General features: G+C 39.9%; 3 protein-coding genes across 3 annotated transcripts; 2 read left to right on the top strand and 1 right to left on the bottom strand.

The window, feature by feature from the left end:
- Positions 1-117: 117 nt before the first annotated feature.
- LOC134672726 (large ribosomal subunit protein eL43) lies at positions 118-1,069 on the bottom strand. Its single transcript, XM_063530672.1, has 3 exons — positions 961-1,069; positions 644-772; positions 118-299 (listed from the first exon to the last, which is right to left on the bottom strand). Exons 1-3 carry the CDS (start codon positions 961-963, stop codon positions 159-161), a joined length of 273 nt encoding a protein of 90 aa, XP_063386742.1. The 5' UTR covers positions 964-1,069; the 3' UTR covers positions 118-158.
- Positions 1,070-1,334: 265 nt separating this feature from the next.
- On the top strand, positions 1,335-21,425 carry LOC134672545 (dihydrolipoyllysine-residue acetyltransferase component of pyruvate dehydrogenase complex, mitochondrial). Its single transcript, XM_063530491.1, has 10 exons — positions 1,335-1,573; positions 6,047-6,225; positions 6,874-7,056; positions 10,253-10,288; positions 11,645-11,818; positions 14,189-14,460; positions 15,816-15,910; positions 16,764-16,963; positions 18,666-18,768; positions 19,552-21,425. Exons 1-10 carry the CDS (start codon positions 1,455-1,457, stop codon positions 19,679-19,681), a joined length of 1,491 nt encoding a protein of 496 aa, XP_063386561.1. The 5' UTR covers positions 1,335-1,454; the 3' UTR covers positions 19,682-21,425.
- A 1,150-nt stretch (positions 21,426-22,575) lies between these two features.
- On the top strand, positions 22,576-24,596 carry LOC134672888 (radial spoke head 1 homolog). The gene is made up of 4 exons (XM_063530837.1): positions 22,576-22,726; positions 22,901-22,962; positions 23,005-23,131; positions 24,226-24,596. The coding sequence occupies exons 1-4, from the start codon at positions 22,576-22,578 to the stop codon at positions 24,594-24,596; spliced, it is 711 nt and encodes a 236-aa protein (XP_063386907.1).
- Positions 24,597-25,393: the final 797 nt, after the last annotated feature.

The following is a 25,393-nucleotide window of genomic DNA, read 5'->3' as shown; positions in this document are numbered from 1 at the left end:
CCAGTCAGACAATTACTATACATTGTCATCAAAACACAAAATGATAACTTAAAAACCTTTGGTCTTACAAATCTACAGGGCTATCAATGGCTAAGGAGTTTAAATGAAATGAAAGAGTGAATTTAGATTTTCTTTTATTGGCTTATGCTAGTATCTGTTTACTTGACTTCGCGCAATCTTCGCACAGCAGATCGGCAGGAGGAGGCGGCGGTAGTGGAGAACACCCAGGCGCCTCCAGCTACGGTCCTCTTGCAGCGCTTGCAGGACCAGATACCAACGCAGGAACGCTTCATGGCATCCTGGAAAGTGGAAAAAGTACTTGTTAACAATAGAAGTGTATGAAATAATGTATGTTGGCAACATTAGCATCATTCTGTTGAAAAATGAAAGAAAAGAAAGGTTGTTAGTAGGATTCACTTGGATGTGGATACGTCCATACTTCCAATGATTGATTTTTAATTTAGGAGTTAAACTAATGAGGTAAATATATCACAATTTAAACAACTCTTCAGTGTACTGGCGTATTGAAATGGTAAATAATCAATTGCAGTATTGAATTCAAACTCAGCTATAGACTTTATATGAATAGAAAGTGTTGTAGTTAGGATAACAAATACAATTATAACCAAAAACCAAAACTAACCTTTCCACAGAAGGAGCAAGTGTATTTAGCGTGCTGTGTCACTTCCATCTTCTTGACCATCTTACGAAGGGAGGCACCATAACGTGTGCCATATTTGCCAGTGATTCCAACCTTTTTCGTGCGTTTGGCCTGAAAACATCGAGGAGAGCGGTTTAACAAACGATTTCACTTGACACCATCACAAAGTTCAAAACTTGAGCGGAACTGATGAAATAGCCTTGACATGATTTAGAACACTGTGTCACCACTTGTTTCAGTTAATTGCACTCGGAATTTACACCAAGATTGCAGTAATATTTACGAGTTTAATTTCTCACCATTTTTGATAACCCGTCTAACACAACAGTTGACAGAAGAGAAAAGAAATGACAGAATATCGTTTATGGTAAATAAAAAAAATCAAACTGTTTTGGATTCCAAGTTTTTAGCAACCGGCACAAAATAAACAAAAAATAAAGGCGCGTGGTACTTGCGCAAACGTCGAGAGCTGAAAGCTAAACGCAGCAGCAGAGAAATATTTATGCTGAACTCGTTTACTTTTTATCGTTGTTATTTTATTATTTTATAAGTTGCACAGTCTCGCGCAAGGACCTCAACAGGAGCAAGCTACATGCTCCATGTGCAATAACTGCGTGAACTTTGTCTATGGGTAAATAATGTCACGATGACATTGACATAATGACATTTCTCTAACCCTACTTTATCTGTGATTTCAACGACCTACAAATCGGAAAAGGTCGATCCTACGGTTAAACATAAAACCGTCCAGATCATCAGGACGGCATAGATTTAGCTTCATCCAGAATCAAACATGTTGCGAACGATTGTATTTCGAAACCAGTTACTAAACAATAGCTTAAATAAAGTGGTCAGGAGTAACATCACGAGATGTGTTAGCACCGAGTTGGCCCGTCGAAAGCACCCTAGCAAGTGAGTTTTGCTGTAATTGTTTATAAAAAGACTAAACAATTAGTATACTTTCTTGTTTTTAGCTACTAAGTTGGACTTTTTGTTTTGATAAGTTACGTTATTTCGTATTTGCGTAAGTTCCAGTAGGTTAAGTTAGCGGTAATTGCATAACCGAAACGTCAATGGTCTTCACCTTGTGAATTGTCATCACTGTCATCAAACGTGATCATGATCAGCACCCGTCAAGCTTCAACAGTCCACGTGCAAACATTGGTGTTTTGAAAAATGTAGGGGATGTAATGTGTTAATTCTTGACACTCCACATCAGCCCCCATAAATTGTATGTTTCTCCTAAATATTACTTAGTATTTCCACTTTATGGTGGTATTCCACCTGTCCAGTATCAGTGCATCTCACTCTTTCATTAAAGCAAAATGTGAGACACAATAAACATTGGACAAATAAATTGGTTAGGAATATCACCCTTAAGAGCATGATACAAATCAGAAGCTGGAAAGCTGGTGCTAATAGGCTTATTTTTTTTAGAATCTTCTTGCTGTCTCAGAATAGGCATGCACCTTGCAAATCAGTTTCATAGCCAGGCCATAATTATTTAAAAAAAAAACAGTTTCATAGGATGCCTTATTTGCCACTGATATATTAGGACATTGTTCAAATAGTTGTTTTAATAACAAAACTTCCGTGAGACACAGACATATTAAATATATTAAGAACGGGTCACTCACGTATTTTAAGTCGAAAAACGCTCGACATGTTTCACTCCGTACCGAGGAGTGTCATCAGGAGCTTGACAATAATGCCATAAACGAGGGTAGTTTCTCGCTCCCCCTGCCGCCACCGGCGCCTGCGCCGAGTCATCGGGCGCGGAGAGCTGCGGCCCGCAGTCTGCGCCGGTCCGTCACCGTAAACGCAAGCTCCTGATGACACTCCTCGGTACGGAGTGGCACATGTCGAGCAAATAGTTGTTATTGTAACTAAAGTTATGTACTAAGTTAAACATTCATAATTATTACATATTATTTACTAAAATTCATTTATAGTCAGCGTGAACATGCTTAATGCATGCTTAATATTATTTAATAGTGTGGCCCATTCAAATTCTATATTTTTACTAGCCTAGACATGTAGACTGCTAACTCATATCAAATCTGATTTCCTCCTGTCTGATAAGAAGCTTAATTTGTCATTGCTCTGACATTGATAAGTTGCAAGTATGTTTGTTTATAAAATAAAACTTTAGTATTGACCTCTCTAGAAAGTAATATGAATTTTAAAATTAACTTTATCATATGCCTTATATGCCTATGTCATAAAAGTAAAAACAGAAAAAATTATAAAAACCAGATAATAAGTCCTAAAACTGATGACGAAATTAAAAAATATATAGAAAATTTAAAAACAAATCTTAGCGATGAATTAACCAATGTGCCGGGAAGTGTTCAAACATTACAACTACCTGGAAGAGAATATATTGCGCAGCTTACAAACTAACGAAGAAACTAGAAGGAAACAACATACAATACTTAGCAATCACACACAACAACTAATCAAGAAACGCACAGAATTAATACAACTTAAAAACAAAACTAAAGATCAAAAAAAGGAACTCACTGAAATGTTTAAAATTACTAACAAAGCAATAAAACAGGACTACAATAATTACAGGGAAGAGATAATTACAACGAACATACATACACACAGAAGTACCAAAAGAGCTTACAAGGAAATGTCTCTACATAAAAATTGGATACAAAAATTAGAGAACAGCTCAGGCGAGACCAAATCAAGGAAGGAGATATTAGAACACGCAACTAAGTTTTATAGAGAACTCTACAGCAAGAAAGAAAATACACCGTTACAGCAAGAACACAATATCACCAGCAATGGGTGCAACATAGTTAAACCAATTGATGAAGATGAAGTACTCTCTCACATAAAGAAACTGAAAAATGAGAAGAGCCCAGGCCCAGATGGGCTAACAAATGACTGCCTTAAACTAGGAGCTCCAATTTTACTTAAACACTTAAAAAAGCTATTTAATATGATACTAGAATTTGAAATAGTACCAAAACAATGGTGCTCTTCTGATATAGTACTAATATATAAAAAAGGAGACCCATTAGATATTGGAAATTACAGACCCATTAGCCTACTGACAAGTGTCTACAACCTCTTCACATCGATTATACTGAAAAGAATTGCTATAAAAATCGACACCGCACAACCAAGAGAACAGGCAGGCGTCCGCTCAGGCTTTAGCACAACCGATCATATACATGTAGTGGAACAACTAATTGAAAAATTTAATGAATTCAGGAAACCACTATATGTTGCTTTTGTTGACTACAGCAAAGCCTTTGACAGCATCAGTCACAACTCAATCTGGAACGCACTAAAAGTGTCAGGAGTAGAACAGAAATACATAAATATCATCAAACACATATACTCAAATAGCACAAGCAGAGTTAAACTTGAAAGAAGAGGAGATCATATCAAAATTGAAAGAGGAGTAAGGCAAGGCGACCCTCTGTCACCCAAGCTTTTCATTGCCGTACTAGAAAATATTTTTAAAAACATAAACTGGACTGGATATGGTATTAACATTGATGGATGTTGCCTAACGCACCTGCGGTTTGCAGATGACATAATCATATTTGCAGAAAGAGCTAAACAACTAGAAAATATGTTACAGACACTAGACAAGGAAAGCGATGAAGTAGGCTTACAAATGAACAGAAGCAAAACGAAGGTAATGACTAATAGCCTTGACACCCCCATCAATGTAAAAGGAAATACAATTGAATATGTAAAGAAATACATATACCTGGGCAAGCAAATTTCCTTTTCACGGACTAATAACGAGGAAGAGGTAGATAGAAGGAAAAATATTACATGGCGAAAGTTTTGGTCATTCAAAGAAATTCTGAAAGGAAAATTTAGTATGAAGATAAAAAGAATAGTAATGGACACATGCCTTCTGCCTAGTTTATTATACGGATGTCAAACGTGGACTTACACCAACAAGATCAAACAAAAAATAAACACCACACAACGAGCCATGGAAAGAAGCATACTGGGAATAAACAAAATGCACAAAATTAAAAACGACACTATAAGAATAAAAACAAACGTCAAAGATGCGCTCACACAAGCCCTTAAGCTCAAATGGCAATGGGCAGGACATATTTCAAGATATACAGATGACAGATGGACAACACTAACAACAAGATGGAAAGGACCATTACCAGCCAAGAGGAAAGTTGGCAAACCAGTCAAACGGTGGACTGATGACATAGTAGAGGTTGCAGGAAAAGACTGGATGTACAATGCCAAACACAGACATTTATGGAAGAAATGGGAGGAGGCCTTTACCCAAACGGGATCCATACCTCACGAAAGGAGGAAAAACAACAGAAACAACAGCATAAAAACATATTTTAACAGGAACTAAAAAAAGAGATGGAAATAAAGAGGCTATAATAATAATAATAATGCCTTATGAGTGCATCTGCCCTAGATGTAGTGTAGGGACGCCCGGCCGGAAGCAGGCGAGCTGTCGATCGCGTGTCGTGTTCATTCAGCCCTAACACATACCCTTTTTTCATTAATCTTTATTAAAAGCTGATTAAGCTACTTACTTTGCAGTCACAGAATGTTATTCTTGACAATGCTGCGAATCTAAATTCAGAACTTACAAGGTTAAATTAAATTCAATGACATCAAACAATTAAATTAGAAATAAAATGTTTTATTGAATAATATTGTTGTGTAAATTATCATAAGTCCAAAAAACAATTTTTAATATTCTTAGTAGTATCCCAGTTGCTTAATTAGATGAAGGTTTGTTAGCATAATGATAATAATGATAATGAACATAATGAGATAACATAAAGTCAGTAGTTCCTTAGTATCATAATTTCTTACATCTGCAGAACTAGGCTGTTACATGTTATTAAGTAGGGTTTGTAATCTGTATAAAAATTGTATTAATAATCTTCTGCCTGCTTAGCACGAGAGTACCGCGACAGTATCTCGTACGGCAGACAGACTACTTGTCCGTTTCTTATTAATACAGGCAGAAAAAGACGGGAAGCCTATTGTATTGTAGTACGGGCAGTTTTCCGCAACTCGACGTCCTGCGCCTATTTTGCGTGATAAGGGGTGGGCTAGTCCTGCCACCCCAGCTTCTCGAGGAATCTCACCAAACCTCTTATGTTGAGTAGGACCTCGGGGAGGTCTCTCGGAGATCCGATATGTTTTGCCCTGTATGGGGCCACTCCTCTGCATTCCAACACCATGTGACAGGCTGTTTCTTCCTTCTCCATGCATCCACGGCATAGCACGGGAAGCCTATCTCGCGCGCGATATACTGTCGCAGAGAAGAGCGGGGTAGATAGAATGAAAGTTTGTACCTTTACGAAATTGATAATGTTAAATTAATGTAATATATTTATTGTATAAAAAATATTGCAGATTACTCTCAGCATCATACGTCAAGCGAGTGCTCGCCGCCCCACAATGGACACCTCAGCTAAGGCACTACTCCGACCTGCCCTCACACTCGAAGGTGAACCTCCCCGCACTGTCGCCTACCATGGAGAGCGGCTCCATAGTCAGCTGGGAGAAGAAGGAGGGAGATAAGCTCAGTGAAGGTAATTTAAAAAACTCCTGAGTAATTGGATTTCATAAAGGAGGATGGGAAGATTTGCATAGACTGGCCCATGAACCAATAAGAATAAATGACATACCATCAGAAAAATCCATGTCAATTCGCTGTTAAAAAAAAAATGTTGACAAAAAAAACGTAAAAAAAATGTAATAAAAAACTAAAATATTGTAACACAAAATCATCGACAATAACAAAACCTTCATGATCTGCGACACAGGAACTTAGGATCGGAAAAAAAACTATACAGTCACGTTTCAACTCACACTACTTTCTGCGGCGATAACTTTTTCACACAAAGATTTGGGATTACCTGCCATAGTAAAAGTTTTAGAACTTAGAATAAGCTATCCAGTGACATATCGCTTGTCCTTATTGGACAATAGGCCAATTAGCCCACCCTCCTTTGCGTATCAAATGCAGTGTATAAGTTTTCGTAATTTGCGTAAGGCCGCAGCCACTGTCATCCAAGACAGATTCAAGTCTTACGTTTTGCTCGAATCGCTCGGTGCCGAGCGGCGGGAGCGCTGGCTCAGGTTTTATTAGAATCGCAGCAACTTAAGCAAAACGCTTAATTTTTGTACACACTTCAAATCTATGTGTACAATATAATTTACAAACACCTTTTCCCCAGGCGACTTGCTCTGCGAAATCGAAACAGACAAGGCGACCATGGGCTTCGAGACCCCCGAAGAAGGCTACCTGGCCAAGATCCTGATCCCGGCCGGCACCAAGGGCGTGGCCGTCGGGAAGCTGCTCTGCATCATTGTGGAGAACCAGGCTGACGTCGCTGCCTTCAAGGACTTTAAGGATGACTGTAAGATACTGCTTACGAGTAACTTTGGGCAAAGAGAATTTAGACTAGAGGATTATTGTCAAAGTAAATTATGTAGCCAGTATATTTGCTGCCATCTTTCATCTTTCTGAGCAATCGCGCCATACCTTTGGCCTACTCTCGAATAGATGGCGATACTTTTTGACATTTAACAAATTTACCACATATCAGTGAAAAAATAAGGATCAAAGTCAAATAAAGTTCTAAGTGTTATAATCATTTGTGTCGAAAGATGGCAGTAAATGTACTGGCTACATAATTTACTTTGACAATATTGCTCTATTTCAAATTATCTTTGATTTGGGGAAGCCCGCTTGGCAACTGTGCATATCTTTCTGCTTGCTAACTTCGAAACTGTAATAATTAAGTGCCTGCACTGTAATTATTAATGTTATTTTTAATTGAGAGTATTGAGACTTTGTTCTAACCTCATGCCGCCCAAATAAGTTTCTATGCAGGGGGTTCAGAGGGGCTGTTCTGGTTCAATGTTTGTCAACTCAGTTAAAAAAAAAAAAAAAATGAAAAATTATTTATTACATTAATAAATGTTACATAACAGGTAACAGGTTGGGACTCCCTATTAAGTATATTATACCTGTATCAGGAAGCCCCGCTCCTCCGTAGCAACAAGTTGTATATTTATATTTATTTAACGTACAAAAATGAAACTTAAGCTAATATGTAGTACAATTTATTCTAATTTTATGTGTGTGTGTGTGTGTGTATGTGTGTGTGTGTGTGTGTTTGTGTGTGTGTGTGTGTGTGTTTATGTATATGAATGTGTGTGAGATCGTGTGAGTGCAAGTGAATTATGAAGAACTTATCGGAACTTCTTATACGATAGGTACTGTAAAGCATAATATAGTATTATAAAAACTAGTAAGTACATTAGAATTTAAGTTAATTAACTAATACCAACTTAGTATATCAGAGCCTCTGTCTCGTCATAGTTAAGTATTTTAAGCCATTCAGTTAGTGTTTTTTTACATTTGTACAGCTGAAGATTATATATATTTAATACTTTGTTAATTTTATTGTACACATATGCAGATTGCGCCCCAAATTGTCTCTTAGCAAATACAGATTTTGTAGTAGAGAGGGGAGCAACATTATGTTTTCTTCTACGATTTAGCAGCTCCGGGTTAAATGGTAATGTTTTATGTAGTCTCGTACATACAGCTTCCTCATTGATAGTAAGTCACTTAGGTGGTATAGATCTTTCGTTGGGAATCTGTATGGCTTAGAGTACATAACCTTAAGTAGACAACGTTGCCCCCTCTCAACCTCCAAAAACTTGGTTTTTGCTGAACCACCCCACACCGATATGCAGTAAGACATTACTGATTGAGCTAAAGTTATATATAACTGATTTAGTAGATTTTTTGTAGTAATATGTCTTAACTTTTTGAAAAGCCATATCAATTTGCGTATTCTCATATTAACATATTCAGTATGAGTATACCATGACATGCGCTGGTCCAGCATTACACCTAGATATTTCGTGGAGTTTACTTTATCAATTTCCATACAGTTACATGAAATTAGATTAGAATTATTACAAGTATGAATTTTTAAGTTAAGATTATTATTAGGTTGTGAGCTGATATATTTAGTAAAACATATGTAATTTGTTTTATTAATATTAAGAGTTAAAAGGTTGGTTTTTAGCCAAGAAGATACTTTACTGAGACCTGTCTCAGCCCTTTCAAACACAGTCTCCCAAGATGGACCTTCAAAGACTATGACAGTGTCATCCGCGTAAGACAAAGTGTGCCCACACTGTATTCGGAGATTTGTCAGTTCGTTAATATAGAGTAGAAACAGTGTGGTTAGTTACCACTAAACCTATGACCACAAAACAGATAAGTACAGAAGTCAATCACATGTATGTACTTTACTTTTCATACCTACGCTCGGCGGTCGCTCTAGGGTTGCGATTGTTGCGAACTATGACTTATGCACAAAAAAATATCGTGGTAGTGGCACTCGTATCTATCGTATCGTATCTCGTATCTAGTTGTTTGATTTATTGTTGAGGATGAAACGGGAAGAATGGAAATATAAATTAATAAAATACTGTTCACTTTTTCTACAATAGTCCCAATGCCTGCTGCGACCGGTTCATGGGTGTCTATTGTTGCGCCTGTGAACGGGTTCCAGCGGGCGTTCTACATGACATTAAAACTCTCCAAGGGGCCTCTACGTGTTGGATCTATATCCCCACGCAAGCCTATCAAAAGACCGGGATTTATAGGCCCGTGAAATCCAAAAGGAGACATTAATAACTCAAATAGGTATTTAAATTTTAATGTCTTTGTTATATTACAAATTTGCCACAGAAAATATCTTGCGATGATTTCGAGATTGGCGAAATGCACGATTATTATATTTTAAAGTGTAATAAATTCGCATTCTCATGTACAATGTAATAAATTCGCATACGCATTCTCTCTCAAATCACTGGTAGCTTAAAAAACGACAATTCACCGTTTAATGTTGAATTTAAACAAACGTCCACTGTACAGTTATAATTACTTTTTGTTTTGTTTCTCCATTATTGGACAAAAAAGTTCACAGACGCGTGTCTCAAGCGGATGGCACTCGCGCTCGCACTGGTCCCAACTGGTCCGAGATATCGTGTCCGTGAGCAGTGTCTATGTGTGCGTTGCTCGAGCGCGCTTTGTATGTAGATTGATTTCTGTACCTATCTGTTTTGTGCTATGACACAGGACAGCGTCATGCATCATCTAATTCAGGTGTCTAATTTGCTGAGATAATATTTTTAGGATTGACTCCGCTGTCCGTCTGTCTGTCTGTCACCAGGTTGTATCTCATGAACCGTAAAAGCTAGGCAGTTGAAATTTTCACAGATCATGTATTTCTGTTGCCACTATAACAACAAGTACGAAAAACAGAATATAACAAATATTTGCAGTTTTTTGCGTATGGTATTGAACCCTTCGTGCGCGAGCCCGACTCGCACGTGGCCGGTTTTTTATTTCTATCCAAGAATAAGAATAGTAGACTTTCTATAAACCTTAATTTTATGATAATGCATGTAAAATACTTACTTTTAGTGACTAATGACTATACTAGCTTGGTTTGAACATGGTATTAAAAGTTTTCAGGAATTTCATATGACATTGCATGGTGTATAACTCATTTAATTCATCCACAGCCACTGGAGCCCCTGCGAAGCGCCCAGCCGAAAAAGGTTACCCATCAAACATAACTAAAACTGCTGCATATTATTTATATACTGTCTATTACAAACAAAACTTAATCGTCAATCTCTTTCTACTTTGGAATGTTTTCTCATTATCTGATCCGATATACGACCACAAAGACGCAACGTGTTAAAAAGTGCCCTTTAAAATTAATTTAATTATTTTATAAACGTTTATTGTTAAAAAGAAAGTGTTAGTGTACCTACTTTCTAGCATGTCTGTCTTTAGGCAGGTCATCCGACATAGAATGACCTGCCTAAATCGGATCGGACATTGTGAAAAAGCTCTAAGGGTGCGTCCAGATTTAGCGAATGTTAGAAGTGAGCATTCTATAGTGGACGAATTTCGTCGCGCTTGATGTTAGATTTGGACGCATCTTTAGTAATGCTTTGCAATCGTTGACACAATGAACTGACCATTTGTGAACTTTATTTCAACGAAATAAGGTTTAGAAATGGTCAGTGTAGTTTGTTGCTCTTTGTATTTCGATACTGAATCGAAGTTGAGATACGAGTTTGGTTTTATGCAGGAATTTATTAGTAAGACTAAGTTTTGATTGTTAATAGACCGAATGCTTTACATTTCTTCATTACATTTTAATTTCCTTTTCAATTTATTTCCTTTATTCAATGTTTTAACTGTATTCAAAAGAATTGTCTTAAAATGGTCAGACTTATTTTTTCAGTCAAATTATTATTTCTTTGATGTTTCATCTACTACATACTTCTATATGTATTTCGTTTTAATCTCCTTTGAAACTTGCTTTTTATGAAATGTCTACACTACCTTCAATCGTGCAGGCGCCATCAGATACCATTTCAAAAATTTGACTGCTCCGGCATATCTAATGAACAGTGATCGGCACGACCCGTGACGCACCGCGGGATTCAAAGAGGAAATAATAATATGGACATGACATGATTCGCAAAAATTAAGAGTTATGTATTTGTAAATAGCAGTCAGAATATTTAATAAATTAATAAAATGTATCATTTTTCTTTAAAGAAAATATAAACGTTGGTTTTATTTTATACTGCGTAAAATATTACGTGCACTCATATAAAATATGTACCTAAGTGTTAAAATATTAATCATTTGAAGTGCATAAAAACCCTTTTCCCTACCTGGCTACTACTACCTGGCATGTCGAAGGTCGCTATCGTGTTTTCTATTGTTTGCTTTTATGACCAATCCCGGGGAATATTCATATTAACATAATGATTGAGGTCATTGACACCATGCGGCACGGGTCGTGCCGATCACTGCTAATGAAGTAATGACGTCCGTACAGTGCACATTGTAATTTCAACTTTACCCTATTAAAAATAAGGTATATATTCCAGCCCCGGCAGCTGCGGCCCCGGCCGCGCCCGGCGCGCCGGCGCCCCCGGCCGCGCCCGCCCCCGCGGCCCCCGCAGCCCCCGCCGCCCCCGCCGCCGCCGCCGCGCCCGGAGGTAGGGTGTACGCGAGCCCCATGGCCCGGAGACTGGCCGAGATTAGGAACATCCGCCTGGGAGGTGAGAGGATGGTACAGGGGCTTTTTATGAGTGCAAGTGAGGCTTGGATGGATAAGGGGACTGAATGATTGATTTTGTAAATGCTAAAAAAATAATTGTTTTTTCACCTCAGCAGCTCGAACAAGGGTACTTTGCTTCTTAAAAACAGTGAGCAAAATGCGATTTTGCTCACTGAGTCATTTTGTCTCACTCAGTGAGCAAAATCGCATTTTGTTCACTGAGTGAGACAAAATGTCATTCAAGTGACCTTTATAGTCAAATGTCATTTCAACATGCGGGGTCTAATACAAGTTCGATATACTTGGGTTCTATTATCTCTGTCCCTCTAGGTATGTTCTCACTGCTTAGGGTGAAAAATTTTGTGTACTACACGAGATCAAAGTTATTTACATCTCGCGCGCTTTTGAATCCCTTACTACGCTCAAGATTCTAAATTAGATTCACGAGCGTAGCGACGTGAATCTATTATAGAATCTTTCGCTTGCACGGGACTCAAAATAAGCACTCGAAGAAATATCAAACTTTGATCCCTTGTTGTACAAATAACTATTGCTTAACTGTTTTGATTCTGCGACACAACTCGCTTAGATGATAAGGACAACCTAAATAGAATTTAATTAAATTGATGAATTTCTGTGCAATGTGCATTGTTTAATTCGCTTGATATTTATGCTGATGTGATTAAATATGTACTTGTAATGAGAAAAATTAACACAATTTTTAATAAATGTGATTGTAAATAGTATATGTATGTGATTCTCCTTGGCCTCTTGGCAAGGTTGCTTATTTCGAAATGTTGGAGCTAATTTTCAAGTTTACACACGATTAAGTCGCATTGAAGGTAATAATAAAATTAAAAAACCATGAAAGTCATTTCATGAGCAGCATAAGTTTAGACTTATACATTTAATATCTGGGAAACCGAGCTTTCCTTGGAAAACACAAAATCTCAAAAATGCTCCTTTTCCCAGAGATAAAACCTAGCTAGCAGTGGCGGCTCGTCCATAAAAGCCGATTCCCACCGGCTTGCCTGTTTTTGGACGTTTGAGCAGACTTGTAAAGGAAATATGTAAGCTAAATTAGCCCCGGCTTGCCTATGGATATGTTTGACGCGCCGCCACTGCTAGCTAGATCGATTTACCGCCCTCGAAAACCCCCATATAGCAAATTTCATCGAAATCATTAAAGCCGTTTCCGAGAACCCCGAAAATAAATATACAAGGACAAGAATTGCTTTAAAGGTATTAGATAACAGTATAAAGGCGAACTTCTATTGATCAAATAATTTATTTGTTTACAAATCAATCATTGTGTTCCTTTTGCGAGATCAGATGTATGTAGTAAATACACAGTTGTAGTTAGATCTTCTGAATGGCTTATCTTTTCTATTTGTGAGGTGAATGGATGTCTGCTATACACTTATTCATTTTTCTTTGTTTTAGTTAATGTCAGAGAAGTGTCTGCATAGGATTCCTCCCTGGTTATTTTTTATTTTTGTTCTGTTTTTATTTTATTTTATTTAGTTCGCGTAAATCTAGCGTGCTATTTTATGCCTGGAACTTTAGTACTTTTAGTTTTCTTATTATGGTTTATTTTCACTTTGATTACGCTTTTTGTGTAACTTTGCTCGTAAAGTTTGTAGGTCAGTATTGCAATTCTAATACTGACGTATTTATTTTCTATTCGAGTTTGTTGTCTAGTGTATTAGTTGCCTGCAGTACCTGTCTAGTCTTATTTATTAAGTATTAAAAACTGTTAACGATCCTTTGAAAAATGTCTAGCCAAATCTGGGCGTACTTTGATAGTATATTTCCAAATATTTTTGAGCATCTAGATTCTAGGTCTTTCACGTTATAAGAAACCTAAGTCACTATTTTATTACGTGTTAATTTTAATGCTAATTTAAGTGCCATTTTATTCTCTAAGTAAATAATTATAATTATATTTTCATTTAAATCATCCTGATTTATGATTATATGTGTAATAAATATCCTGATATTCATGGATATTTATTACACATATGAATTATCATAACTCAATAAAATTTATTATGATAAACGTACATACATTAAACCTAATTATCTACAGAGTGAATGATAAGAAAACATTACATTTACATTCTATGCCACTTTGTAAGTTTGTAGTATATTTACACGACGCAATGAAATATTGACTTTACGTAACTCCATTGAATGACCCGCCTGTATAGTGCAGATATGCTCTGTCAACCCATTTCCATTTGAAAATTTAAAAAACATAGGCGCGAAGAGTTATCGTCCTATAGACAATTTAAATTTCGCGCCCGTTACTGACAAACTTGTTTGATCGGCTATAATATTGATGGCGACTACATTCATTTTATCACCCCAGGTACGGGCTCCGGCCTCTACGGGTCCCTGAAGAGCGGCGACCTCTCCGCCGCCGCCGCGCCCGTCTCCTTCGCCGTGCCCACCCCCGCGCCCGGCGCCACCTTCGTCGACATACCGCTGTCCGGCATGAGGGAAACCATCGCCAAGAGACTGAGCGCCGCGAAGCAGCAGATACCGCATTACCAGCTGGTTGCTACGGTCAATATTGAGAAGACATTGGAAATGCGAGAGAGGATCAATGCTAGATTAGCTAAAGAAAGCCCCGGTGTTAAGGTGAGTTAGTTTGCCTTTACCTATCTTTAAGTGACTTGTGTCTTCGTCGACATACTACTGTCCGGCATGAGGGAAACCATCGCCAAGAGACTGAGCGCCGCGAAGCAGCAGATACCGCATTACCAGCTGGTTGCTACGGTCAATATTGAGAAGACATTGGAAATGCGAGAGAGGATCAATGCTAGATTAGCTAAAGAAAGCCCCGGTGTTAAGGTGAGTTAGTTTGCCTTTACCTATCTTTAAGTGACTTGTGTCTTCGTCGACATACTACTGTCCGGCATGAGGGAAACCATCGCCAAGAGACTGAGCGCCGCGAAGCAGCAGATACCGCATTACCAGCTGGTTGCTACGGTCAATATTGAGAAGACATTGGAAATGCGAGAGAGGATCAATGCTAGATTAGCTAAAGAAAGCCCCGGTGTTAAGGTGAGTTAGTTTGCCTTTACCTATCTTTAAGTGACTTGTGTCTTCGTCGACATACTACTGTCCGGCATGAGGGAAACCATCGCCAAGAGACTGAGCGCCGCGAAGCAGCAGATACCGCATTACCAGCTGGTTGCTACGGTCAATATTGAGAAGACATTGGAAATGCGAGAGAGGATCAATGCTAGATTAGCTAAAGAAAGCCCCGGTGTTAAGGTGAGTTAGTTTGCCTTTACCTATCTTTAAGTGACTTGTGTCTTCGTCGACATACTACTGTCCGGCATGAGGGAAACCATCGCCAAGAGACTGAGCGCCGCGAAGCAGCAGATACCGCATTACCAGCTGGTTGCTACGGTCAATATTGAGAAGACATTGGAAATGCGAGAGAGGATCAATGCTAGATTAGCTAAAGAAAGCCCCGGTGTTAAGGTGAGTTAGTTTGCCTTTACCTATCTTTAAGTGACTTGTGTCTTCGTCGACATACTACTGTCCGGCATGAGGGAAACCATCGCCAAGAGACTGAGCGCCGCGAAGCAGCAGATACCGCATTACCAGCTGGTTGCTACGGTCAATATTGAGAAGACATTGGAAATGCGAGAGAGGATCAATGCTAGATTAGCTAAAGAAAGCCCCGGTGTTAAGGTAATTTTGCCTTCTGCAATTCTTGTTTGCGAGTGACTTAAATTTGTCCACTCTGAAACTCCCTTTGTGTCTTCCACTCTGCGGTAAAAGGAAAACAATATCGATTAATTAGCCGGGTCCACACTGAGCGAGAATACGCGCGAGGCAGTTTCCTCGCGCATAAAACTGCCTGTGTAGACGTACCTCGGTCGAGGCGACAAGGAAATTGCCTCGCGCGTATCCTCGCCTGTGTGGCTATTGACAATACACCAGTCCTTAGAATTAAGCCAACATTTTATGTGTTGTTTTAGGTGTCCGTGAACGATTTCATCATCAAAGCCGTGGCGGCGGCGTGCAAGCGCGTCCCCACCGTCAACTCGCACTGGATGGAGACATCTATCAGACAGTACGTATTCATGCTCTTTAGGCCCACTTGCACCATTCCACTAATTTAGGGTTAACCGGTTAAACCTGGAGTTACCATGGTTACCAGTACAATTAGACACTGGGTTAAGGGTTTAACCGCTTAGTCCCGGGTTATTGGGATGGTGCAAGTGGGCTTTAAATACTGATATAAGAGTCTGTGCGGAAAGAGAAGAGCCATGGAATGTAAGGGAACCCCTAGCTACATACTACGAGTCTTGTTTTTCCGTACAAACTCTAATCATTGTCAAGGTTTGAGAAGATACCAGAACACGTATGTTGCCGTACATTGTCTACTTCAGCTTTCAAATTTGGGACTACGGTTTGGTGGCTAGTACAGTCAAAGCATTTAATTTCCGACCCATTTCGTACCTTGTCAGTGACTATATGAAAGTCGATATCTCATACCAAAGAGAATTTAGACTAGAGGAATATTGTCAAAGTAAATTATGTAGACAGTACATTAATCGCCATCTTTCGACACAAATGATTAACACTTGTAGAACGCCATTTGACTTTGATCCTTATTTGTTCACTGATATGATAGTGTTACATTTGTTAAATGTCAAAAAGTATCGCCATCTACTCGACGACAGGATAGGCCAAAGGTATGGGGCCATCTTTTCGAGTAATGACGCCATACCTTTGGCCTACTCTCGTCTCACTGTCTCATTCATTAAAGCAAAATGTGAGAAGTAATACACATTGGACAAACCAATTGGATAGGTTGATTACCACCCTAATACTGACAATAATAGACCTTTTAATCAACAATAATAATTAATTAATTAATATTTTAATTTAACAATAATAGAAAAAACATTAATCAATTTCAGATTCTCGAACGTAGACGTAAGCGTAGCCGTAGCGACGCCCACCGGCCTAATCACGCCCATCATTTTCAACTCCGATTCCCGCGGTGTCATCGACATCTCGAAAAACATGAAGGAGCTCGCACAGAAGGCTAAGGACGGCAAACTGCAGCCCCAGGAGTACCAAGGAGGCACCGTGACTGTCTCCAATCTTGGAATGTATGGTGAGTAAATACAACTTGGTCTTATACCACATTATCTTCAACTCAGACTCGCGCGGTGTCATCGACGTTTCCAATACCATGAAGGAGCTCGCACAGAAGGCTGAGGACGGCAAACTGCAGCCCCAGGAGTACCAAGGAGGCACTGTGACTGTCTCCAACCTTGGAATGTATGGTGAGTAAATACAACTTGGTCTTATACCACATTATCTTCAACTCAGACTCGCGCGGTGTCATCGACATCTCCAATACCATGAAGGAGCTCGCACAGAAGGCTAAGGGCGGCAAATTGCAGCCGCAGGAGTACCAAGGAGGCACTGTGACTGTCTCCAACCTTGGAATGTATGGTGAGTAAATACAACTTGGTCTTATACCACATTATCTTCAACTCAGGCTCGCGCGGTGTCATCGACATCTCCAATACCATGAAGGAGCTCGCACAGAAGGCTAAGGATGGCAAACTGCAGCCCCAGGAGTACCAAGGAGGCACTGTGACTGTCTCCAACCTTGGAATGTATGGTGAGTAAATACAACTTGGTCTTATACCACATTATCTTCAACTCAGACTCGCGCGGTGTCATCGACATCTCCAATACCATGAAGGAGCTCGCACAGAAGGCTAAGGACGGCAAACTGCAGCCGCAGGAGTACCAAGGAGGCACTGTGACTGTCTCCAACCTTGGAATGTATGGTGAGTAAATACAACTTGGTCTTATACCACATTATCTTCAACTCAGACTCGCGCGGCGTCATCGACATCTCCAATACCATGAAGGAGCTCGCACAGAAGGCTAAGGACGGCAAACTGCAGCCGCAGGAGTACCAAGGAGGCACTGTGACTGTCTCCAACCTTGGAATGTATGGTGAGTAAATACAACTTGGTCTTATACCACATTATCTTCAACTCAGACTCGCGCGGTGTCATCGACATCTCCAATACCATGAAGGAGCTCGCACAGAAGGCTAAGGACGGCAAACTGCAGCCGCAGGAGTACCAAGGAGGCACTGTGACTGTCTCCAACCTTGGAATGTATGGTGAGTAAATACAACTTGGTCTTATACCACATTATCTTCAACTCACACTGCGCGGTGTCATCGACATCTCCAATACCATGAAGGAGCTTGCACAGAAGGCTAAGGACGGCAAACTGCAGCCGCAGGAGTACCAAGGAGGCACTGTGACTGTCTCCAACCTTGGAATGTATGGTGAGTTAAGTAAACATTTTTCGGGTGGCAAATGAAAGGGGACGGCCAACTTGGCATGGATGGTGGAAAAGAACAGACATCAATCGACTGCATTTGTATCCCACTGTGAATGCGGAGGAGAGTCGTAACTGGGTTAAACTTTAGTTAACGTTTTGATTTCCCGTATTGGATGGTATACCTCGCCCTCATACTCGACGAGTGGCATGGGAAGTAGCGAGGGAAGTAGGCAGAGACGTAGTGTGGCCGCGCTAGTCGTCACTACTTCCCATACGACTCGTTGATTGTGTGGTCGGGTTAATAAATACGTACAGTGGCCACCAGATATATCTGAGCAGCCACGGTGCTCACAAATACCGATATATCTGATGGCGAGTGTACTATATTTATTTGATTCTTCTTCCTCGCGTTGTCCGGGCATTTTGCCACGGCTCATGAGAGCCTGGGGTCCGCTTGACAACTATTAATTATATCTGTTTGATGAATTACCTGTTTGTTTCAGGCATCACAATGTTCAACGCGATCATCAACCCGCCGCAGTCGCTGATCCTGGCGTGCGGAGGCGTTCAGGAGTTGGTTATTCCTGATGAGAAGGCCGAGAAAGGGTACGTGTCTGACCATAAAATAAATAATAGTACTACCGTACAGAAAGGACACTTCCTACAAACCCGAAGTTTGACAGCGGTTCAAGGTCGAATCATGCTATCCCTGTATGGCACTATCCTTTTTGGCTATTTAGGGTTGCCAAAATTCAAGTGATTATCTTATCTGTGGTAGCTAGTGCACGCAAAAGGAAGTCAAGTGAGGCCAACCCTAATAATTGCTCGGAGCAATGCTGAGCCGAACGCAGCCGAGTTTGACAAAATCTTCCCCCAAATGGCTACAACCTACAAGACGACAAGCGCAAGCGCGAGCAGACGTCCGTTCCGTAGCGGTGCGCGGCAACTACTACTGCTAGACACCAAAATTGGTGTGGGCATACTAGTATCGACGCGACGAAATCGCGGAGTGAGCCACGCCTGTCAATACAACAATCATTTTATACAAAATCAGACTAAAAAAAATCTTCGGAAGTCGTCTCCTTTCGGCGAAAGAAAACATTGTGAGGAAACTGGACCAATCTCAATAAGGTCTAGTTTTCCCTCTAAGCTAGATTTGATTAGATGATATGTTGCTTTCGTTGAAACTACTTAGTTCCTGCGAGTATTCCCGGGATTAAGTTTCTCAAAGCCTTTAGGATATAACGAACAAATTGATAGGTTAAAATGGCTACAGTACATTTTTTTAGGTTTTAGGTTATTCACGCTACTTTGGACAGAATAATATTGCAACTTCATCACACGATTTATTCCATGCCTTGCTGAAACTCATAAAAATTGTTGTTTCAGATTCCGATTAGCCAAATTCGTGTCGTTCACGGCGTCCGCCGACCACAGGGTGATCGACGGCGCGGTCGGAGCCGAATGGATGAAGGTCTTCAAACAGAACATGGAGGACCCCGCCAACATCATCCTGTGAACAACCTCTACACGCCCCATTTGTCCGTTGGACCGATAACCTTCTAAGGCCCAGCCATACAAATGAAAAGCCCAAAATTTGCCACTGAAATTTGAACCTATAGTGCAGAGAATAGAGTTGATTTTTATTTGTTAGAAAATTTAACGATACAAAAGAAATGCAACTCTGTTCCAATTGAATATGGTTTAAATTACATCGAACTGAAGAAGTACTATATGTCGGACCCTGGGCCTTAGGAGGACAAGCTCTGCACTGAACCAGTGAAATTTAATCGACAGGGAACGGTTTGCTTTTAAATCAATAGCGATGTACATGCGACCGTTCTAATGACTAAATTTCGTTGGAGTTGAAAGTACTTATAGACCTTTGGGCGTTAGGTTATAAGTGTTATGCTCTGGTTTCCTACGATAGCGGTGCCGTCATATAGCGGCCGTCTCCATACAAATACTACGACATCCATATTTAGCCGTATTACTTAGTATGGAGACGGCCGCTATATGACGGCACCGCTATCCTAGGAAAATCGATCTTTACGTTTACCTTACGCCCCGAAATAGTCCTATAAAATGAGCACATGCACGACTTTGATTTGCAAAAAATGTTGTCATGTAAATGTTTGTGCATATTAGCATTTATTGATTTTCGTGGGCATGTAATGCCCTTAGCTCGCTTGAGATTGTACATATGTAAGCGTTATCATGTTCTTTTTGTTCATATTGTTTTTGTTATTTAATAATCAGTGTTCTTACGAGCTTTTATCAGATGGTCCATTGTATAAATCGCGGGTTAGACTTTAGTAACCATATCATATCCTTCGTTACCGTCGTTATATTTATATTAATTTTATATTCATTATTGAATAAAATCGAGGCTGTGTTACAGCGATGAACCTACACATTTTTGTATTGACATTGTTGAATACATTTTTGTATACATATAAGCACACAACATCGAAGGATGTGCGTTATTTAAGGGCTTATTTATTTAGTGTAAATGAAGAAATGATTACGTACAATTCAATAGTAAGAGAAACTGCTCCGAGATTTTTTATAGGTATTATTTCAATTAATTTGGAATGCGTACAATTCGAATGTATTTTGGAGTACAGATCTTTATTTATTTACTACCAGTGCCAGTTTGGGGACTGAAGTGAGCTTGGCAGAGGTGTACATATTGAACAAATGCCGCACGCGTAGTAACATAAAGGCCGATTCCTACTTTTTTTCTAATTTTAACCTTATATCTTAACGATTTGACCGCTAAAGATGGTAACTGACTCGCGCGACTACAGTCCAGTATCAAACCTTCGTGCATTCCGATAAGCAGTGGCGTAGCGTGAACTATTCTAGCCGTGGGCGAAGTTGCATCTGCGAGGCCCTTTTCTTTTACTGTGCCGGAAGAGGCCTCGCGCGAGGCCCCCATTTGGGCGCAATCGTTCGCCCACGCCTGCCTACGCCACTGCCGATAGGGTTCACGATGACGCGCCGCACACGATGCGGCGTTCAAAAGGATACGATCGAATTTGTGACGCAGATTTTCTACAATCTTGATTGCGATAGGCTATTTTGAATTGTGAACCTTATTTATATTCGTTTATGATTGATTTTGTAACAGATTGGGTCTTTGTATTATTGGGCGTGCGTTGTGACTCGCCGCAAGATATCGTTTTGTTACCATGCGTCGAGTTTTGATGCCGATAGATGATTTTATGAATGTTAGTAAATATATTTTATTTATAAATAAAGTGGATTGTTTTATTTAACCCGGCTCAATTATATGTGCAGACAGTTCTCATGTTACATTTGACTTTCAACCGTAAACCCTATTCAAATAAGTCCATATTCATAGGTAAGACTCTCACAATTAAAATTTTGAAATTCTCTAAATATTCACCCAATAATTACTCGGTAAATACTTGTAGGAGTTGTAGGTACTCTAAACAAAAGATATTTTAAAGAAGAACATGAAATTGTGATGTCTGTAGCAAGCAGTAGCAAGTCTGTAGTTTCGATATTGTTTCGATCACTTCATAAACAAGATCCATTGCATTTAAAATTGCCATCAAACTTAACTTTTGCAAAAAAGTTACTGCAACATCGCGTGAGACAACAAATAAACGAAACGAAATGGCACAAAACATTTATTTGGGCTCTCCCTAGAAGTGTATTACAAATTACAACCTCATTAGTTTATAACCCGGTCACGGCCACGTTATGGCGTGAACGAGACATAAACGCTTGACGGCGCTGTGACGGGCACGTCACAAGGTTGTCACGCCATTATCGCGAAGAGCACGTTGGTATAATAAACGGTGACGTGAACGTGATAACCTGATAAGAGTGATAAGGGATACATTTGTAAGTAAATGGGCCAATTTTGTATATAATTTATTTTACTTTAGACTTTGATACATTTTTGATAGTTTTTCCCTGTTCTCTACCTACAATATAAAAATATGGGTGTAGACAACTTACTTAAAAAAGCTTAAAAATATGTCCCGTCCGTAAAAAAGCTTAAAAATATGTCCCGTCATACGGCGCGATTCGAACTTTAAGATATCGCGCCGTTAGACATTCACTAGATAGTAAAGATAGGTATGTGACGTTCCATGGCAAAAGGTACCTTACGGCGGCTGGCGCTTACGCTTAATTATTATTAATGCCGCTCCAATATTCAGTCGGGGCAATGGTACCTTTTGCCGTGGAACGTCACATATCTTTACTACCTATTTCATATCTAGTGCATCTCTAATTCATTTCCCGAATCGCGCCGATAGTTCCTAAGCCGCTGACATAAGAGCTATGGGACATATTTTTGAGACGATTTGCGCACCCATATTTTTAAACTTGACTACTGTACCTGATTAAATATTAATTTCCCCTTCAGCAGCAAACATGACTGACGAAGTAGAGCACGATGAACAAAAGAAGCCAGTGAAAGAAACCCCAGTGGTGTTCGACGAGGGGACTTTCGTGCACGAAACTGGGGACACTTACGAAGGCGCTTTCGAGGCGAGGAAGAAGGACAGATTCCTGAAGATGCACGGTAAGTAGAGCCAAAAGAAGCCAGTAAAAGAAACCCCAGTGGTGTTCGACGAGGGGACTTTCGTGCACGAAACTGGGGACACTTACGAAGGCGCTTTCGAGGCGAGGAAGAAGGACAGATTCCTGAAGATGCACGGTAAGTAGAGCCAAAAGAAGCCAGTAAAAGAAACCCCAGTGGTGTTCGACGAGGGGACTTTCGTGCACGAAACTGGGGACTCCTACGAAGGCTCCTTCGTGGCGAGGAAGAAGGACAGATTCCTGAAGATGCACGGTAAGTAGAGCCAAAAGAAGCCAGTAAAAGAAACCCCAGTGGTGTTCGACGAGGGGGTCTTCGTGCACGAAACTGAGGACTTCTACGAAGGCGCCTTTGAGGCGAGGAAGAAGGACAGGTTCTTGAAGATGAACGGTAAGTAAGGAACTGACGGTTAATAAAATTACAGGTTAAGTAGACTGAGCCAACGGAAACCCGGAAAGAAAATCTTGTCTTTGGCCAAGCGCTTTTCGTACAAGGAGTCTTACAAGGCGAGGAATGGTGATGAGAGGTGACATAAGTACTATTTAAGCCTTCAAAGGAAATCGCCTTGCGACAGGGCGTCCAAAACGACGAGGTACTTGACCTAAATAAATGTGTTTTTACGCGACTACGTCTCGTGTAGGTAATGAAAATATCGTTGAAATCGTGAAAGTTTATAATTACCTAATACCCATAACTTGCTTCTAAGTTACTACATATTACTATGCAGTGCTATGGTTTTAATGGTTTATACTCGTAGGAGTCGAAGGTATTTTATGTGGTTGTATTGTGTTTAATGTCTATTATATTTCCTTTCCAAAAATCCTTTTATCATTGAAATATAAATTATACTTAAATTAAATAGGAGTAGGTAGGAGTAGCTATATTTTTCGGCTCAATTGTCCATTACTGATGCGTCTAATTAATAACAAATAACTTCTAACAGGGTTCCAGTAGTTTTTCGAACCAATATCGTATTAATAACTCAATAAGGTTCATTTTACAACTGCTTATTCTAATAAAATAAGAGCTCGTAAAACTAACTCCGGATTTGTCTCTTATCCAGAGTTAATGGTCCGTGCCATCATTCCGAAACGTTCACGCTCTACTTGTACGCTAAGTACTTATCCATTGTACTTTCGGCCCACGGAAATGAGGGATTTTGTATTACTTTGTCATAGTAAAAAAATCTCGTGTCAATACGTGTAAATTCCTGATCCTAAGGCTCGTCTTATAAGGAATTTACAACGATACGGTTCTAATAAGTTGGTGCCTAATAGGTACTTACCTATTTCGTGGTCCTGGGGAACACAGAGCCACACTGCTTCCTTGACTTGGAGTCCACTTAAGAGTTGGTAATTAATGTAGTGCTTGAATGTGCGGTTAAAGCTCTGATACCACTACCTACTCGTTACTATTTTTACCTGATCTTGGTGGTAATTCACGAATTTACTCGCCTGTTATGTGACCACGCTCAATTTTTTTAGGTCACGGCGTCTACACCACGGCAGACGGCGTTGTATACACCGGCCACTGGGAAGGCGACCGCCTCGTCGGCGAGGTTGTAACCATAACTTACGCTGACGGCTCTAAATACGAGGGACCATTCAAAGACTGGGCCTACAACGGTAGAGGCAAATATACGTATCCCGATGGCACGGTGCTGAATGCGGAATTTGTTGAGAACTGTCCTGTGAAAGATATGGTGCTGACAGATCCGAACGGCCATGTGTGGTTGGGACGGGCGGACGTCGGGTTTGGACGGCTGGGTCCTTGGAATCACTTCTATCAGGCGTTAGAGAGGCCGAGTGAGAAATCACAGAGTATTAGCCAGGATAGGGCTGTTCAACATAATTAGAAAACGGACAATACGGTCAGAATTTTTTCATACTTACCGAAATACCTAACTTTGACAAAGGAAGGCTACTTACGCGGACAATGCTTTTGACACGCATTCAACTGGGTACTGAGCAGATTTGCTGAAGGTTGCTAATCACTATTGCACGCTATTTTGCTGTGTAGCTGTAGCTATTACCTGGGCCCAATTTTATAAAGCTACAAGTTACAATTTACAAGCGGAAGTCTCTTTCTAACACATAGGGTCAGAAAGAGACTTCCGCTTGTAAATTGTAACTTGTAGCTTTATAAAATAGGCCACTGCTTTGGATTATATTATTTTAAGACGTAATCTTATTTCTTCTCACAGTAGTTTAAAAGTGCCCTTCCCTCTTATTTTGTCTAAAAATAAAAGTTGATTGAAGCATCTATTTCAAACCAGGCGGCGTAGCACGGTCGCGTTTTTATCCCTTGTCACCATGCCTGTCACGTTCTAACAAGTATGTAAGTGCGAAAGAGACGCCCATAGTGATAGTCGATAAAAATGGAACCGTGCTGCGCCCGCTGCTCATTTTTAAAGTACTTTCGAATATCGCACTTGCCTACATGCCAACACTATCGAAGAAATTGCTTAAATGATTCAAGTAAACATCTACTGTACAGTGAATGGCCACAGTTAGCGAACTGTGGTTATTCATCTCATAATCTGTCTACTTGTGATCGACGCAGTGACTATCTACTACTTAACTGTTTTTACCAGTAGATAGGAAATAGAGTAAGTAGGTACCATGAAGCCATCTATTTTTGCTTTAAAAGGTC

The sequence above is a fragment of the Cydia fagiglandana genome, chromosome 17 (assembly GCF_963556715.1).
Source record: "Cydia fagiglandana chromosome 17, ilCydFagi1.1, whole genome shotgun sequence".
Classification (NCBI taxonomy): Eukaryota; Metazoa; Arthropoda; class Insecta; order Lepidoptera; family Tortricidae; genus Cydia; species Cydia fagiglandana.
This window is presented reverse-complemented; position numbering and strand designations above follow the sequence as displayed.